The following is a 17,160-nucleotide window of genomic DNA, read 5'->3' as shown; positions in this document are numbered from 1 at the left end:
CTATGTGCAGGTTGGTGGGAGCATGTGTAAGCAACTCTGGTGGGAGAGTTCTTGGGAGGTCTCAGATGCTGATCTCAGGGTCGAGAGTGGGTGAACGGAGGAGTCCCAGATCACCAAAAAGGCATCAGACAAGAGGTCTGTGCCCAGAAGCATGCCCTGGACTCCCAGAACTAGAAAGAGTGACTAGATTTCACCCAGACCCAGATGGCTTGGAAGCACATGTGACCCAGTGATCAGATCTGCTTCAATAGACTAATGACAATTATAGTGCAGGCTACAGGCACAGTTTGAAACACACGTTTTGATAGAGATAACAATATCCTGGACAAACCTCCTGGAATTAAGATAAACATTACTGAATTAAGTTTAATACCTTTGGGGTTCATTGGATTAAAAATGCAATTGTGTATGTGTTATTGTGGAATTATATGTAATTTCTCTAAGATACGAATTAATGCAATCTCAGAGATCATGTGAACTTCAAAAAGACTGTTTTGAACAATACAACTGACACGATTGATCTTTTGGGACAACGTGTGTGAAGTGGAATTCCTAGGAAGTACTGGTAGGAGGCGTGTTGGGTCCCTTCTGGGAGCAGCGGGGCCAGGGTAGACAGGGAGCCTGACTTAGCCTCGCTGTGCCGTCGACTGGGAGCCACCGGAGGTAAGTGCTGCCCAGCAGGAGGCTGCACCCCAACCCCCAGCCCTGAGCCCCCTTCCTGGAGCCAGCACCCTGAACCCCAACCCAGAACCCCTCCCAGAGGCAGCATCCTGTAACCCTCCTGCACCCCAACCCCCTGCCCCAGCCCTGACCCCCCTCCCAGAGCCCATACCCCGCACTCCCTCCTGAACCCCAACACTTTGCCCCAGCTTGGAACCCCCTCCTGCACCCAAACTCCCTCCCAGAGCTTGCACCCCAACCTCCTGCCCCAGGGTCAGCCTAGAGCCCCCTCCCACACTGCGAACACCTCGGCCCTAGCCTAGAGCCCGCACCCCCTCCCAAACTTCAACTCCCTACCCCAGCCTGGTAAAAGTGAGTGAGGGTGAGGGAGAACGAGTGACGGAGAAGGGGGGATGGAATGAGTGGGGCGGGGCTTTGGGAAAGGGTTGGGGCCTCAGGGAAAGGGCAGGGTAGATCCTGGGTTGCCCTCAAATTCAAAAAGTGATCTTGGGTGTAAAAATGTTGGAGACCACTGGTGTAGAGTGTGCTCTACAGCATGCTTGAGTAACACAGAGCTCAGATAAGAATAAATCCATACTGGTCAAGTAAACCATGCTAACTCCTTGGTACCAACCACCATGTTTAAGTAAGTACTGCTAGCATGGTACATTGTGGTAGATCTCTCTTGTTAGCAAGCTTTGCAGACACACCACGCCAATACCAACTCCTGGCAGCTAATTTAAAAACTTACTTAAATGCTTTGAGAAACGCTTCTTTCAGTATGCAATGTTTTCTTCATGAAAAGACAATACATTGGTAGGCAGAAAAAACAATCTTACCCGAGTAATGACGGGATGAGGGCATGTGTTCGTAGGAGAAGCTTTACACAGGTTCTCATAAATGCATTTGCTTGGCTTTCCCTCTTCTTCACACCAGACGCATTTGTAGCCATGATCAGCCGCAAGACATAAGCTGCAGTCACTTCGGCCATAAGAGCAGTTGTATAAAGTCACTAAAATGACAATTATAAAAAGATGTACAAGTGCAGTGTCAAGCCAATTATTGTTTCAAGGATATACTCTCTTTTAACAAGATGATGGGGTAGAAAAACCGTAATGCTGTGGCCAGAGTCTTCCCATTCAATAGGCCAATCCTGCCCAGAGCACAGTGTATTTAACTACATAAAAGGTATTTATTGAGAACCAAGAAGCTCTATTTACTTATTTACTTTCTGCCAATTTAGCACAATAAAAGCTTCCATGCACAGGCTTTGAACAACCTACCAATTATTTAAAATTAGAGATCCAAATACAGCTCAATCTGTTCACCCATTGTACCAGGGAGTAGCTCTTCAAATACTACAGCCCCCGTACATCAGCCTATACATCTATTCAAAGGCCAGCTGAAACAAACGGGCCTTTCAGGTCTACTGAAAGTTATTAAAAATCCAGGCTATTTCCAATAGGAGAAGAGTGGAGAGTATTCCAGAGTCCAAATTTCCAAGAAGAAGGCCCCCTCTATAGTATTGAGGGTGATCTAGCATCAGCACCTCTGCTGATCACAAATGTATCAGTGTATCACAGGGAGAGAGAGTCTCTCACGTAGGGAGCTCCCAGGTCATTCAGGATTTTCTAGGCCAAAGCCAACACTTTAAAAATCTCCGTGGAAGCAATCTAGTCGTTTCTGAATACCAAGGCAGTTCTCCTTAATTTATTCCTGGCCTTAAAATTATTCCCTTTTAGTAAGTGAACTGTCTCATGGTTTTCAATTCTTTTCCTTCTGAGTTGCCACCCCCTAAGTATGCACTGTCCCTTCTGCAAAAAATGCAGTTAAATCTCAGTGTGTAACCTAGCAACTAACACAGCCAATCATCCCATAGAGACTGTAGCACAACTGTCATGCTGTCTAGCTACTGAACAGTGCTCCTTTTATTGAACCATGCAGCAACAGTCCCAGAGAAGCAAAGTTTACCTTAGACCTTAGGGTTGTCTGTGCAGTACAGCAAAACAGATTAGAAGGATAGAACCGCTCTAACTGCTCCGTGTAGACCCTGCTGGCACAAACTAAAATGTACCTAGTTTATGTTAAAGTGCACAGAGTGCTCTACAAATCATACCCCTTCAATGTGCTTTGCCAAGACCACGGAGATAGGCCCTTAGTCTCTGTTGTGATACATAATCACCACACAAAATCACCCTTAGTAGGTAAAGCTCAAGCCTAGCTACGCAGCCACGCATTACAGCACCATGAGAAAAGCCTAGGTTTGGAAGACAGCTTTTGGACATGCACTTGATAGCTACTATAGTGGAAACTGGATAGGTTGAAGAGGTGCCACACCATCTCAGGACAGAAGGGGTATGTAAGCAATGCAAGCAACCCTGTAGAGATCTTTCTTCTTGCTAGTCAGTTTACCAAGTGATATTAATGAAAGCACTGGAGGAAGGTACTTCCTCAGAGTGAAGTGCAGCAAGTAAACATTGCTGAATGGAGGCTGAGGAAGGGGGTTTGGGAGGGAGAGGAGAATGGCTGCTTTTGGAATGCATAGGTTAAGTCCATCCTCAAAAGGTCTGACTGAAAAGGGCATGCACTTGCCCTTCTTTAGCTCCTAGAGGATTAGAACTCTGGGTAGAGCACCAGCTAAATCACTCTCCAACTTCTACCATTTCAGTGCACTTTTATTTACTGGAAAAGAATAACAGAAGATACTTAATTTAATAATAAGCAATTAGGCACTGAAGTAACAGCAATAGGTTTTTAATGCTAATTCCAAGAGGCTACCATATCAGATTACTTTTCTAACTCAACAGTAATGTAAAAACACATTTTCTCCATCTCTGTCCTCAGCAGTGCAGTGATGTCTTTGTTAGGCATGCACAATATAATGGTGCCCAGTAGAGCCAGTCTCTCTGCAACACGTACATTGAATGACGTCAGTGTGGTTCTTCCTTGGAGAGTGCCTTTTTAAAAACAGCACCTTCTAAACAGCAGATGTGCTTGCTGCGTGTATTCAGAGCCCCAACTGGTGACTTCAATGACAGTTTTTATTTTCATTACTGTGCAGCATTAATACAGTTGAGAGTGAAAGATCTGGATTTTACTCCTTCTTGTGCACTATCAATGATAGTTTCTATAATTCAACCAGTTGTACCAGTGTGAACCCGTTCAATGTAATGGGGTTGGACTGGTGGTCGCTGGTGCCTACGGTGGGCTGCAGGACCCTTGTTACTACTAATGATGAAACCGTAGGAAAAGACCTAACTTGACTGAGATTTCATGTTGAGTTTGCAGTATTAAGAGTTATGGGAGGGGTGAGGAGAGTCTCTTTTTACCTGTACACCTAGCTAATTTGGTCTGAAAACCACTTCGATATGGAGCCTCTCAGTCACTGAGTCATTTTAAACAGTATTTATTTACTCATTCACTCTACAATTCTAAAAAAAAGCAAATTTAGTGCTGGGGAAAAGGTGCCAGACTGACAACGCCACTTTAACAAGAGAATTAACACTTCCCTTTATCCTTGGAACAGACAGCACAGGCTGCAGCAGGGAAAGCTTTTCCCACATCTACAAACATGAACATAATTTGCAAGATGTAACAGATTGCTTTCTTAATCCAGCACTCATAAACTGGTAATAGTTTGCACAGGAACTTTAACAAGTGGGGTTGTTAATTCCTCCCTTTGCCTCCACACACCCTACAATCTCCACCCACACCACCACATGACAACCTGACAAAGCAAAGGAACATATTTACTGAATTACTTCGTCATCCTTCATTGGCTAGAACAGGAGTCTCGCTCCCTTTCTCTGCAAACAAAGGCAGCATAGCAACATCTTGAAGTCTCTCACGCCCAGAGGTGTGAAAGGGACAGGGAAAGATAGAGTCTTAAAGTGTTAAACAATCCTTCACTCCCTGACCAAGTCATTAAATATAGGAGCAGCAACCCACTCATTAGATTCAGACTTATCCATCACCTTTAGATCCAAGCTGTGAAGTAATTGGTAACAAGGACAAAAAGATGAAAGGGATAGATATATTGGATTTCATACTGTTCAAAACCCCCCAGTGGTCTGAGATTTAAAATGCTATCATAACTTAGTATTCACTTGTGTTGTACAAAGAAGAAGCTTTTTTTTTTTTTTTTTTTTTTTTACTGGAGAGTTCAAAAGTGCTGGAATTGAAATAATTGAGTACCTTCTGAGCAAAGTCCATTCCTCCAAAGTCAGTTCCTTTCAAGGTGCAATGTGATGTTTAAAAACCATTATGCTATGGACTTCACACGGTAAGGAAATTTTAAAGCAAGGGAGAATTTGGATAAAAACATTCATACAAAAGAGAAAAAAAAAAAGACATTTTGCCAGTATTTTTCAGCCTTTGTGATTATTGTAGATGTGTATTTGAACAAGAGCCTTCCTTTAATAATAACACTGCTTCCTTTTTTCTTTCTCTTTCTTTCTTTCCTTTTTTTTTTCTTTTGCACCAGATCCTGTAAGATTCTGGATTTATAACATCATAATTCTTTGGAATGGAAATGTTGATGCTGCACTGTTACAATGTGATTTCCCCATAAGAGGGCAAGAAATGGCACGAGTTAACAAGTGCTCTCACCCATGCAGAGGCAACATAGGGTAATCCCTCAAACTCCACTGCTTCTGTGTTGCCTATACAAAATTAAACTGTTTAAATATTATTATATACCAGGAATAATGTATAAAGATATTTATCTGCATGGGGACATTACTCATGAGTGACATTAGTCTCATTCATATGGACTCGTAGTAACAAGCACTATATCTGGTAAAAAGTGTTTGCAGATCTTAATCTGAGAGCTGTTATGGGGGAGGTGGGGTATCAGGGCACCCACATGGAGCCCATTGTTTTCACTGGAGCTCTGCCAGCACCTAGTAGCTTACAAGACCAGGACCATAGATTTAACAGACATTTTTTGTGCCATCATAAATTGGAATAAATAAATAAATATAACTAAATGAAAAAGCCATTTATGGCAGGGCTCATGACTTTGCATACTTTTTGTTGCCACAGAATACTTCTGTGGCTTTTCATTGTCAACCAAACTGAAGACTGCAGAATCTATCATTGATGACGATGCATGAGCCAGAACACAGTTTTAGACTTCAGATCTCTGGTGAGGTTTGTAGAGATGACAGTAAGAAAAGCCACCTTTTTACCCAGGAAGGGACTAAGTTTGCTATCATATTACTGAGATATAACAAGGGAACCTCACAATGCCATTTTTAAAAGAGTTGCTTTTCAGAGCAGAATCAGATTTAAAGATATTTTTTATATAAAACTTTAAATATATAAAGTTTTAAAGATGTTATCAACATTGACATTTAATTTATGCAGTTGTATTAACACTTTTGCCCTGTCATTTAATTACATGCTTTACTAAAACCAGTAAAACTTGAGACGGTAACATTCTTGGAGTCATGAAGATAAAATTTATTATGGGAATAAATCTCAATTTACTGTAATTTCACTCCCCCTGAGTCCCATAATTCATACTTACCCATGAGTTTACTGTCAATCTTGACCTTATCTGTTTTAATGAACAGATTAAGTGGTAGAGTTTCATTTGCGCCATAGGAAAACTGGAAAAGATGACACAGGAAGACATTTACATCTGCTTATTTTAATTCTGGAAGGTTAATTTTTGTGTCACATAATTCTTAACATGATCTATGAGGATTCAGAAAGCATCTAAAACATTTCAAATCTATGCTCTGTTTGTGTTCTTAGTCAAATGTATTGAGCGAAACTTTTGGTAATTAACTTAATTCATAGCAATTAGAACCTAGAAGGGTCAATGGAGAGCAGTACTGAGTTGCCATTGGATCATCAATTTTCATGATCTGATTTATATTTAGAGGTAAGTATCCAAGTAGCTAGCATATTGCATTTAGAGAGTTTCAGTAACTCCTTGAAATTGCCAGCTTTAGACTTGCTAAACCAGAGGTGGGCAAACTACAGCCCACAGGACTGTCCTGCCTGGCCCTTGAGCTCCCGGCCAGTGAGGCTAGCCCCCGGCCCTTCCTCTGTTGTCCCCACTCCCCACAGCCTCAGCTTGCCGGGCCGCCTGCACTCTGGCCTGCCGCTCCTGCCGGGCAGCACAGTGGCGTGACTGGCTCCAGCTCCCGCTTGCTCTGAGTGGCATGGTAAGGGGACGGGGAGCAGTTGGATAGGCATGGGAGGCCTGTCAGGGGACGGGAGTGTGTATAGGGGTCGGGCAGTCAGGGGACAGTGAGGGGTCAGATGGGGGGGGTCCCGAGGGGCAGTTAGGGGAGGGGGATCCTGGGAGGGGGTAGTCGGGGACAAGGAGCGGGGGGGTTGGATGGGTCGGGGGTTCTGGGGGTGGTGGTCAGGGGATGGTTGGATGGGTCGGGGGTTCTGGGGATGGTGATCAGGGGACAGGGAACGGGGGGGTTGGATAGGTGTGGGAATTCCGGGGGCCTATCAGGAGGCAGGGGGGTGGATGGGTGTTGGGGCAGTCAGGGGACAGGGAGAAGGGGAGGTCGGATAGGGGGTGGTTAGGGGCAGGGGGTCCCAGGAGGGGGCGGTCGGGGACAAGGAGTGTGTGTGTGTGTGTGTGTGTGGGGAGGTTGGATGGGTCGAGAGTTCTGAGGGGGGCAGTCAGGGGGCGGGAAGTGGGAGGGGCGGATGGGGTGGGGGCCAGACTGTTTGGGGAGGCACAGCCTTCCCTACCCGGCCTTCCATATAGTTTTGCAACCCTGATGTGGCCCTTGGGCCAAAAAGTTTGCCCACCCCTGTGTTAAACTCTTCCTTCCCAAGCCAGCAGGATGTATTATTCCTGACAATATAGCATAATCACTCAATGTGCTAAGGAAAGGTCTGATATTTCTTCAACAGTGTAGCGCCCTCCCTCTCCCTAACTATACACACTCTGGCTAAATAAGGACTAGCATTCAGAGGCTCTGAAACAAATCATACTTCTTGTATTTAAAAGAAGATGGTCATAATATGAGGCCTCAAAAAGTGCGGGGGACGAAGAAGAAAACACTTATCATATAAATCAGTGTAACAGCTGCATAGACATTAATCAATCCTCAAAAAAAAAAAAAAAATCTTGTGAGGTGAGCTAGTAGGCCTTCAGATTATTTACTCAGGCATTGTCCTGAGCAGGATAAAGTCTATAAGTCTAATTTATAACTTGGTAAACAGAATAATAGGACTTTGCATACATTTTCTCTTTTCTGAAAAGGCACCCAGAGACTGAGTGCACTTAATTCCAGTGAACGGTGAAATTTTTACAGACCGAGAAACTAAATCACAGGAAGGTCAATGAGTCAGTGGCAGGGAAGAATTCAGGAACCCTGTCTCTAAGTCCAATATTCGATCAGGCTGACCAAGCTGAATCAAAATAATATGGCCCAGAGTTTCCATAGGCACAGTTTAATGAATGCATGAGCTGCATACATGCTGAAATCACAGCTAACAGGAAGAAAAAAAGACTAGGGAATTCAGGAACTACAATTCCAAAAGTTGTAGGCTTTTGCCTTTGGGCGAAGGAGAAGAACCTCCATTACAGGTCTGTAATTAGGGTTTATCTCCTTTGAGGGCCAGCCACGTGCACATACTCTGTATTACAACAGGACAAAACATTTTATATCTTTTTTAAACAAACAATTTTTTTTAATATTTACCTCTTTGGTTTTGAATGAGAAATTTCCATCATCTGATTTGTCAACAGGAGCCTCAAATTCAAACTGGTCATTTCCAATCTTAAAAGATCTTCCCTATACAAGAGAAATGGTCAGCTTAGAATTTTTACAGTACCACTGAGCTTAATAAAAAGTAAATAAGCAATATGCTGCTCAGCACTGACAGGGATAAGATCAGATGTAGAAAGCTAACTAATTAAATCATGTGAAAACAAAAGCCAAAGATAGTGTCAACATCATCTGTTACTTGCTCCATTTAAAGGCCAAGCTTTAGAGAGGCACAACTAAAAGCTACGAGTGTGTCTAGCACTCATTTTCAGCAAGTAAGAACAAAATTCAAAGTTATCCAGCGTATGCCTTCCCACATCAGCTGTGTTGTCAACAGAGCTGTGTGAATCCCATTCTCTAGGCTCATGGGAGTTTTATGAACCAAAGCAGGCAGGTTCTGTCTGCACAGTGATCATGGGACTACACAAACCTGACCTGAGAATTCCAAGTGAAGCTGGAGCCAGCCTTTGCTAGCTTTGTGTGAAACCAGAAAGTTTCACTACTCCCTTTGCCTCAGCAGGGAGCGGTCCTCCCTCACTTCTGATGCCTCTGGAGGACTTTGAGACCTCATTCAATGGCCTGCTCCTCCTTTAAATCAGGATCTTTATGATGCACTGGGAGGTTCTGCTCCCAGTGGTACATGAAAAGATGGATGCTTTCCAATGTTTTTATACAATTTTTTGGTTACTCAACTCTCCAGTCCTGTTGCAAGAGTAGGTAAACCACCTTCTCCGGCTGCTGCCATCCAAATAATTTGAGGCCTAAGAGATGCCCAAATTTGTTTTATATGTAGCTATGGCTCAAAAGCAGTAGTGATAGCTAGTTTTGGGGGCCACAAAGCTTATGTAACTAATAGCAGTAGCAAGAAGCAGCAATGGTTTTCTCTTCCTGTTGTCCTTTATCCATGACAAAAATGGGGAGAGCCGGAGAGGACAGTCTTTCATCCACCAGAAGATTCATGGAAGGGCTGGGTGTGAGGAGACACAGGAGGCAATGCCCTCCACTGCAAATCCCAAGAGCATTGTAATATTATTAAGGGAGAAGGACCTTTTCCTCCACATAACAAGATCTTATGGACTACCAAGGGAGGAAAATGGGCTACCAAGCTCCAAAAAGGCTTCTCCTGAAGCTTTAAATAAATAAATAAAGGCAGTGGCAGGAGAATGTCCCAGGACTTCACTGCTGAATAGATCAAAATGTCTTCAATATAGCGAACAAGATTTATTTACAGAAACTAAAAACAAGGCGCCCTGACCAACGCATTTAAACATCAAAGCCATGAAGACAAGGCCTCTAGGGTGGTCTAAAGTTTTCTGTTAAAATTGTCTTTTTTTAAATGGAAAATTGGATTTTTGACAAAATGAATTTTCATTGAAATGTCTGCTTTCCACTGACTGTATTTTTTAACAAAAAAACAAAAACAAACCCCACCAGAAGCTGCTAAAGAATATTCTAACTTAAAATATTTCCTCAAATATTTCACTACAGGAAATTTTGAGGAAAGCAAAAATAATTTCCTGACTAGCTCTAAAAACCACCCTTTCACCTCAGACACCATTCACCCAATCCCAAGACACACAAAGGATTGCCTTACTCCAAGTTGTACAAGGTTTTTATACTCATCCAATTGCTAAATTTCGTCAGAGATCTTCTTTCTAAAGGAATATTGCCTGACACTTTCCTTACTCATCTCCACTTTATACTACAATACACAATAATTTTTTTCAATAATCTTCAAATTATGTTGCTGAAGCTGTATTTCAGCCTCTCACATTCCTGACAGAACAACCCAGGAAATGGTGTATGTTTACATATACGCGATGACTGCTATCTTGGTTGACACCAACGACTGAACTAGGCACCTCCAGAACTAAAATGCATCTCTACAGTTTGAGATAAACAACCAAGCTGCCTAACTGAGGACTATCAGAGACTTGAATCCTCTGTGAGTTGAGCATATAGGACAACACACACTGACCAGTGGTTTACATATGAATGTTTATAGAAGAGGATGGCACATCCAGACAGGAGAATCTTGTATCCAAGATTCCAAGGTGGAAAAACAAACTGAACTGTATGTGAGGGCTATCTAGCACACCTTTAATGTGGAGCCTTCAGTTCTTCACATTGTGAAAACCTGCCTGGCTTTTGAGTATTCAGATTAAATTTTCTCTTAGAATTTAAAAGTAAAACAACTGACCAGCATCCAACTCCCAATTCAGCACCTGTCTCAACTGCTTGTTCTGGTAGCAGTTTTCCCCTGAGGTACTGTAATAGCTTGGATTTACTTTAACATCCTACTGAATTTTTTCAAAGGGAGAGACAGAAAAACAGCAGTTTCCCCTATTTAAAGCAACCTAAAGATCCATTGTTTGCTCTTCAACAAACGCTTCCACCAGGAGCTCCATTTAGTGAGGAGCATTTGTCCCCAGGTCAAGAACTTGTTTGGTACAGATAAGAATCCAAAATAAAAATCATATGGTGTGTGATTCATCCATCCCCAGCCTATTACAACAATTATGAACAGCATTTTCAAAAGTATCCTCTCTCCTCACTCACTGGGAGATAAACAGGCATCAGCCATAAGAACTAAAGAGATCCCAAATCCTCATCTCTCTTCTGAATGCACCTCTCTTCCATTCTTATTTTTGATGGAGATATTAAAACTCACTATAATGGCTGGCACCTCAAAATACCACAAACAAAGGAAAACTTCCTTCACCCTTGAGGGACCTGTCATTTGTCATTGCAGAGACACCTCAAATAGGCAATCCAGGAGAAACATAATGGATATCCACTGGAGTACTAACCAACAAGAAAAAGGTTAAAAAAGTTCTGGTAGCTGCCAGGTCCCCAGCTCTGAAATTTTCATCATTCCAGGCACCCCCTATCAAACTCATTCTGCACAAGTGGCCAAATTATGATCTATGGGTCACATCTACAAAACTAGGACCACACACTACCCTTGATCCATCCTGATGTCAATGGGAGGTTTACGCCAAGATCACTGTAGAATATGGTCCCTATTTAGCAACTGAACTTTTAGTGAATAAAGTTTCTCCTTCATCCAGCTTCATTCCTACTTCATTCAGTAGGAATAAATAATGCCAGCCACCTTTAGGACCACTGCTATTTTTGGCCCTTGCTTAACTTTTGGAGCTTAACTTTTAGAGTACTATCACTTTGCAAATTACTAGCCAAATGGATGCTTAGGGGCACATATTTATATTCCAAGACCATTTACATGTAGCGTTATAAATCAGTGCACACAAATATAATCTGTGCAGAATTTAAAAGTCTAGATTCTTCTGTTATATAAAGGGTAAATAACATTTCCCTATTCACTTTCTCCACACTATTCATGTTTTTATAGACCTCAGTTATGTCCCCCCATCCCTTAGTCACCTCTTTTCTAAGATGAACAGACCCAGTCTAATTAATCTCTCCTCATGTGGAAGCTGTTCCATACCCCTCATCATTTTTGTTGCCCTTCTCTGCACCTTTTCTAATACTAATACATCTTTTTTGAGATGGGTGAACAGAACTGCACACAATATTCAAAGTATGGCCGAACTATGGATTTATATAGTGTCATTATGAGGCTTTCCCCTAGCCCTAATTTAAAAAAATCCTCTATAAATGTTTTAATTTTACAGCAGTCTGGTTCCATTTTGGCTTAGGTGGAGCCCATCTGTATAGACTCCTCCTTTCCCAAAAGATTCGCCAGTTCCCAATAAACCTAAAATCTCTCCCCCTAAACCATCATCTCATCCATGCATTGAGACCCTGAAGTTCTGCCTCTCTTACTGGCCCTGTGTGTGGAACTGGGATCATTTCAGAGACTTCTACTCCTGGACTAGAATCTCTTACCGAGCAGCATATATTTGGTCTCCAGGACATCTCTCCTACCTTTCATTATGGCATTGGTACCTACAGGTACCACAACCACCAGCTCCTCCCTCCAGGCATTGCACATAAATCTGTCTAGATGTTTCATGAGATCTGCAACCTTAGCACTCACCAGGCAATTTACCATGCGGTTCTCCTGGTCATCATAAATCCACTATATTATTAATACTTAAATCCCCCAATACTATAATCTTGCTTTTCCTAGTAACTGGGGTTCCCTCTCCAGGATGGGTATCCTCAGTGAAAGAGTCATGGTATCCTCAGGTTCCCAGTCTGGAGCAGCTTGGCCAGGAGTGGATCCATTTGGGGAGGGGGGACAGGGGAAAGAAGGAGGAGCAGCCGTAGAGCTGGGCAGCGGAAGGAGAGGCACCCCTTCCCCGGACGCACGTTGCGTTACCTCTCTGAGCATGGTGCCCTGGCGCATGATTAACGCTCATTAAAAACATATGTTAATTTGTTTTGAGTTAACCGTATGCATTAATTGCAATTGACAGTCCTAATTATTATTTTTATTACAAATATTGGCAATGTAAAAAAGATTTAAAAAAAAGCACAAAGGGGCATACAAAAGTTTTGCATATCTGGCATGGAGCCGGCATTACAAGATATTTACAACAGTGCTATGCGAACGCCTGTTCTCACTTTCAGGTAACATTCTGAATAAGAAGCCAGCAGCATTATCTCCCGTAAATGTAAACAAACTTTTTCTCTTAGCGACTGGCAGAACAAGAAGTAGGACTGAGTGGACTTGTAGGCTCTAAAGTTTTACATTGTTTTGTTTTATGAGTGCAGTTATGTAAAAAGAAATGCTATATTTGTAAATTGCACTTTCACGAAAAAGAGATTGCACTACAGTACTTGTATGAGGTGAATTAAAAATACTATTTCTTTTAACTTGTTTATACTGCAGATATTTGTAATAAAAATAATATAAAGTGAGCACTGTACACATTGTATTCTGTGTTGTAACTGAAATCAATATATTTGAAAATGTAGAAAAAAATCCAAAAATATTTATAATAAATTTAAATTGGTATTCTATTAGTATTTAACAGTGCAATTAAAACTGTGATTAATCGTGTCTAATTTTTTTAATCTAGTTAATTTGTTTTGCATTAATTGCTTGAGTTAACTGCAAATAGCTGACAGCCTTATTTATTAATACAATTTAAATGCTCAAGATGAAACTCTAGCTTCATTGAAGACAACAGGAGCTTTGCTATTGACTTCAGTGAGGTCTGGAGTTCACCTTTGATTTCTGAAAGCAAGTACAGAGAAAATAAAATGTATCCTGGCAGTGCATGGGTTACTCATTTATGGGCAGCCTACAATAATTAACAGTTACACACACATTTTAAATGGGAGGGGTTTGAAAGCAGTAACATTATCCAGAGGAAACATATACTAATGTCTTAGGAATTTAGGATGAGCGCTGAAATTAAACTATAAGTCAAATGACTACTTGGAATTAATTCATTTACCTGATAATTCTCTAGATTCTTTCCTTCAAAATGAACTATTGTTGGGAACTCCATTGGTATTATTGGAGGGTTGGGATTTAGAAACAGTGGGCATTTTTCCTCCTAGGGAGATAAACATTTAAAATAAAAATCTTCCATCACAACAAATTTCAACAGCCTTTTGACAAAGGCATTCTTGTTCTGAAGAACTCCATGCTTAAAATAAAGTGACAGATTTGATTACACCCTTTCAAATTAGACACACTAAAAATGACTACAGCATATGCCAAAGCTGTAGATGATTATCTTTCCCAGCCCTGAAATCTTATTCTTCCCATTAAAGCAAAACAGTAAAATGAACAAAAATATCCCCTAAGAAATTATTCTATCTTGCTTCCCCTCCCTAATCACACCTCTACATTCCCACCCCCACTTAAAGTCACAAAAAAATTAACTCTGAAGTTAACTTTAGAATCGTGATTTTTGTTTAAAACCCGAGTCCAACCAACTGATCTGGTAGCAATGCTAAAGAAAATATGAAAAAGTGTTCAAATAAAACCTGTTTATTCAAATTTTAAATTTTTACCATATTTTGTTTGATCACATCCTTTTCCAAAGATGAGTCTTCACAGATATGATTCTTCCAGTCCCACCGGCAATTCCATCTACTGCTTGCACAGGAATAACATCTACAAATATAACGTGATGGGTCATGACAAGACCCATGCTTTTTTTTTTTTTTTTTTGTTCCTAAACATTCAAATTTCATTGTAAAAAAACCCCAAACCCAACAAACTCCATTTTTAGTCATAGAAAGTAGAGCAATTTGCTACAAAATCCTTACTATGCTGAGTTCACAATTTCATAGTGAGAATAATAAAAGAACCTAGTCTGGTAACTTGCTTCTCCTGAACAGCAGCATGCATGAAAAAGCCACAATATGGATCATAGGAACTTTGGGCCTGACTCTGTGATGTCTGAAAGCCCTGGACTCCCAGGTAGGTCAAGTTTGTGCTTGCAAATCAGATAATTTAGATGTCTGAGTCTACAGTTTGAGTCTGCAAGTTGGATGCCAACAGGACTTATCAGGGAATGCTGACTGTGCCAGAGGATCTGCTATAGAAGGATTCAGCTGTCTTAACTAAACAGTTCAGTTACCTGAACACATACAGCATGATGCAACAACTCAAATTAAGATGATAAAATACTCACGGCAAATTTGCAGAAAGATTCATTGCTTCTTCACAGTCATAGAAAGGATATGTAGCCGATGCAAAAAACATCTTTTCCTCTCCGAAGGTTAATGTTAGTGAAACTGAAACGTGATCTGTCAAAAAAAGTAAATAAGTTGTTGAATACTTTAGCTCTTGTGTAGAATGGTGCAATGACCGTGTGCTTGACTGGTTGTTTGAAAAGTGTGAACTGGGAGTGCTTTGTTCCAGGTGAGCCTTGAGTGGGCCTGACTGTTATAAAAAGCCAGTCAGCTGCGAACCAGCTGAGAGGTGAACAGCAGAGGCGCTAACAGAGGGAGTTTGCCTGGGAGTTCACCTGGGGAGAGCCCACTGAGGCTTACATCTTGCTGGCTTCTCTGAGTAGTCACTACAACTCCTGAGGAAGCTCGTAGAAGGAAGGTAATATGGATGGGGAGTGTTCAGCTGTTGTGACCTGCACAGGATGTGCCATGTTTGTCTTTCTTCCACAGGACAGAAGCCACTTTGTCTGTACAAAGTGCAAGCTGGTCTCCATATTAGAAGAGAAGGTTCACGGTCTGGAGAAACAAGTATCGACCCTGCATTGCAGAGAAACTGAAGATTTCCTGGACAGACGTCAGGATATGCTTCTACAGACACAATGTTCTGAAAATTCAGAGCAGGCTGTGCAGTGGGGACAGGAGGACGGTGAAGAAATTTGGCAGCATGTGACCTCCAGAAGAAGAAAGGGGAGCGTCCATGTACCAGCAACGCAGATATAGGTAAGCAACCGTTTTCATGTTCTCTCCACAGATACTAATACGGAGAGTGGACCAGATGATACATCTGAGGGAAGGGAACAGAAGGAGACTCCACCAACTGGAAGGTACGAGATGCACTGTCCCAGGGATGGGGGTTCCACGACCACTGCTCCCAAGAGAAGGAGGCGGGTGGTGGTGGTCGGGGACTTTCTCCTCAGGGGGACTGAGTCATCTATCTGCCGCCCTGACCGGGAAAACCGAGAAGTCTGCTGCTTGCCAGGAGCTAGGAGTCACGATGTGACGGAGAAACTGCCGAGACTCATCAAGCCCTCGGATCGCTACCCCTTCCTGCTTCTCCACATGGACACCAATGATACTGCCAAGAATGACCTTGAGCGGATCACTGCAGACTACGTGGCTCTGGAAGAAGGATAAAGGAGTTTGAGGCGCAAGTGGTGTTCTCATCCATCTTCCCCGTGGAAGGAAAAGGCCTGGGTAGAGACTGTCGAATCGTGGAAGTCAACGAATGGCTATGCAGGTGGTGTCGGAGAGAAGGCTTTGGATTCTTTGACCATGGGATGATATTCCAAGAAGGAGGAGTGCTAGGCAGAGACGGGCTCCACCTAACGAAGAGAGGGAAGAGCATCTTCGCAAGCAGGCTGGCTAACCTAGTGAGGAGGGCTTTAAACTAGGTTCACTGGGGGAAGGAGACCAAAGCCCTGAGGTAAGTGGGGACGTGGGACACCGGGAGGAAGCACGAGCAGGAGAGCGCGAGAGGGGAGGGCTCCTGCCTCATACTAGGAAAGCAGGACAAACAGCAAGTTATCTCAAGTGCCTATACACAAATGCAAGAAGCCTGGGAAACAAGCAGAGAGAACTGGAAGTCCTGGCACAGTCAAGGAATTATGATGTGATTGGAATAACAGAGACTTGGTGGGATAACTCACATGACTGGAGTACTGTCATGGATGGATATAAACTATTCAGGAAGGACAGGCAGGGCAGAAAAGGTGAGGGAGTTGCATTGTATGTAAGAGAGCAGTATGACTGCTCAGAGCTCCGGTATGAAACTGCAGAAAAACATGAGAGTCTCTGGATTAAGTTTAGAAGTGTGAGCAACAAGGGTGATGTCGTGGTGGGAGTCTGCTATAGACCACCGGACCAGGGGCATGCGGTGGACGAGGCTTTCTTCCGGCAACTCACGGAAGTTACTAGATCACAGGCCCTGGTTCTCATGGAAGACTTCAATCACCCTGATATCTGCTGGGAGAGCAATACGGCGGTGCACAGACAATCCAGGAAGTTTTTGGAAAGTGTAGGGGACAATTTCCTGGTGCAAGTGATGGAGGAACCAACGAGGGGCAGAGCTTTTCGTGACCTGCTGCTCACAAACCGGGAAGAATTAGTAGGGGAAGCAAAAGTGGATGGGAAC

General features: G+C 42.5%; 1 protein-coding gene across 3 annotated transcripts in view; it reads right to left on the bottom strand.

Annotated features, from left to right (window-relative positions):
* PLXNB2 (plexin B2) overlaps positions 1 to 17,160 on the bottom strand; it is a 331,427-nt gene that overhangs the window by 52,365 nt on the left and 261,902 nt on the right. For all 3 annotated transcript variants that reach the window (XM_074942362.1, XM_074942360.1, XM_074942361.1), the window contains 6 exons: positions 14,990 to 15,104; positions 14,364 to 14,466; positions 13,799 to 13,900; positions 8,343 to 8,435; positions 6,191 to 6,272; positions 1,500 to 1,672 (listed from right to left, as the gene is read on the bottom strand). In XM_074942362.1, coding sequence (XP_074798463.1) covers positions 1,500 to 1,672; positions 6,191 to 6,272; positions 8,343 to 8,435; positions 13,799 to 13,900; positions 14,364 to 14,466; positions 14,990 to 15,104 — 668 coding nt within the window. The remainder of the gene's footprint in view (positions 1 to 1,499; positions 1,673 to 6,190; positions 6,273 to 8,342; positions 8,436 to 13,798; positions 13,901 to 14,363; positions 14,467 to 14,989; positions 15,105 to 17,160) is intronic.

The sequence above is a fragment of the Natator depressus genome, chromosome 1 (assembly GCF_965152275.1).
Source record: "Natator depressus isolate rNatDep1 chromosome 1, rNatDep2.hap1, whole genome shotgun sequence".
NCBI lineage: Eukaryota > Metazoa > Chordata > Testudines > Cheloniidae > Natator > Natator depressus.
This window is presented reverse-complemented; position numbering and strand designations above follow the sequence as displayed.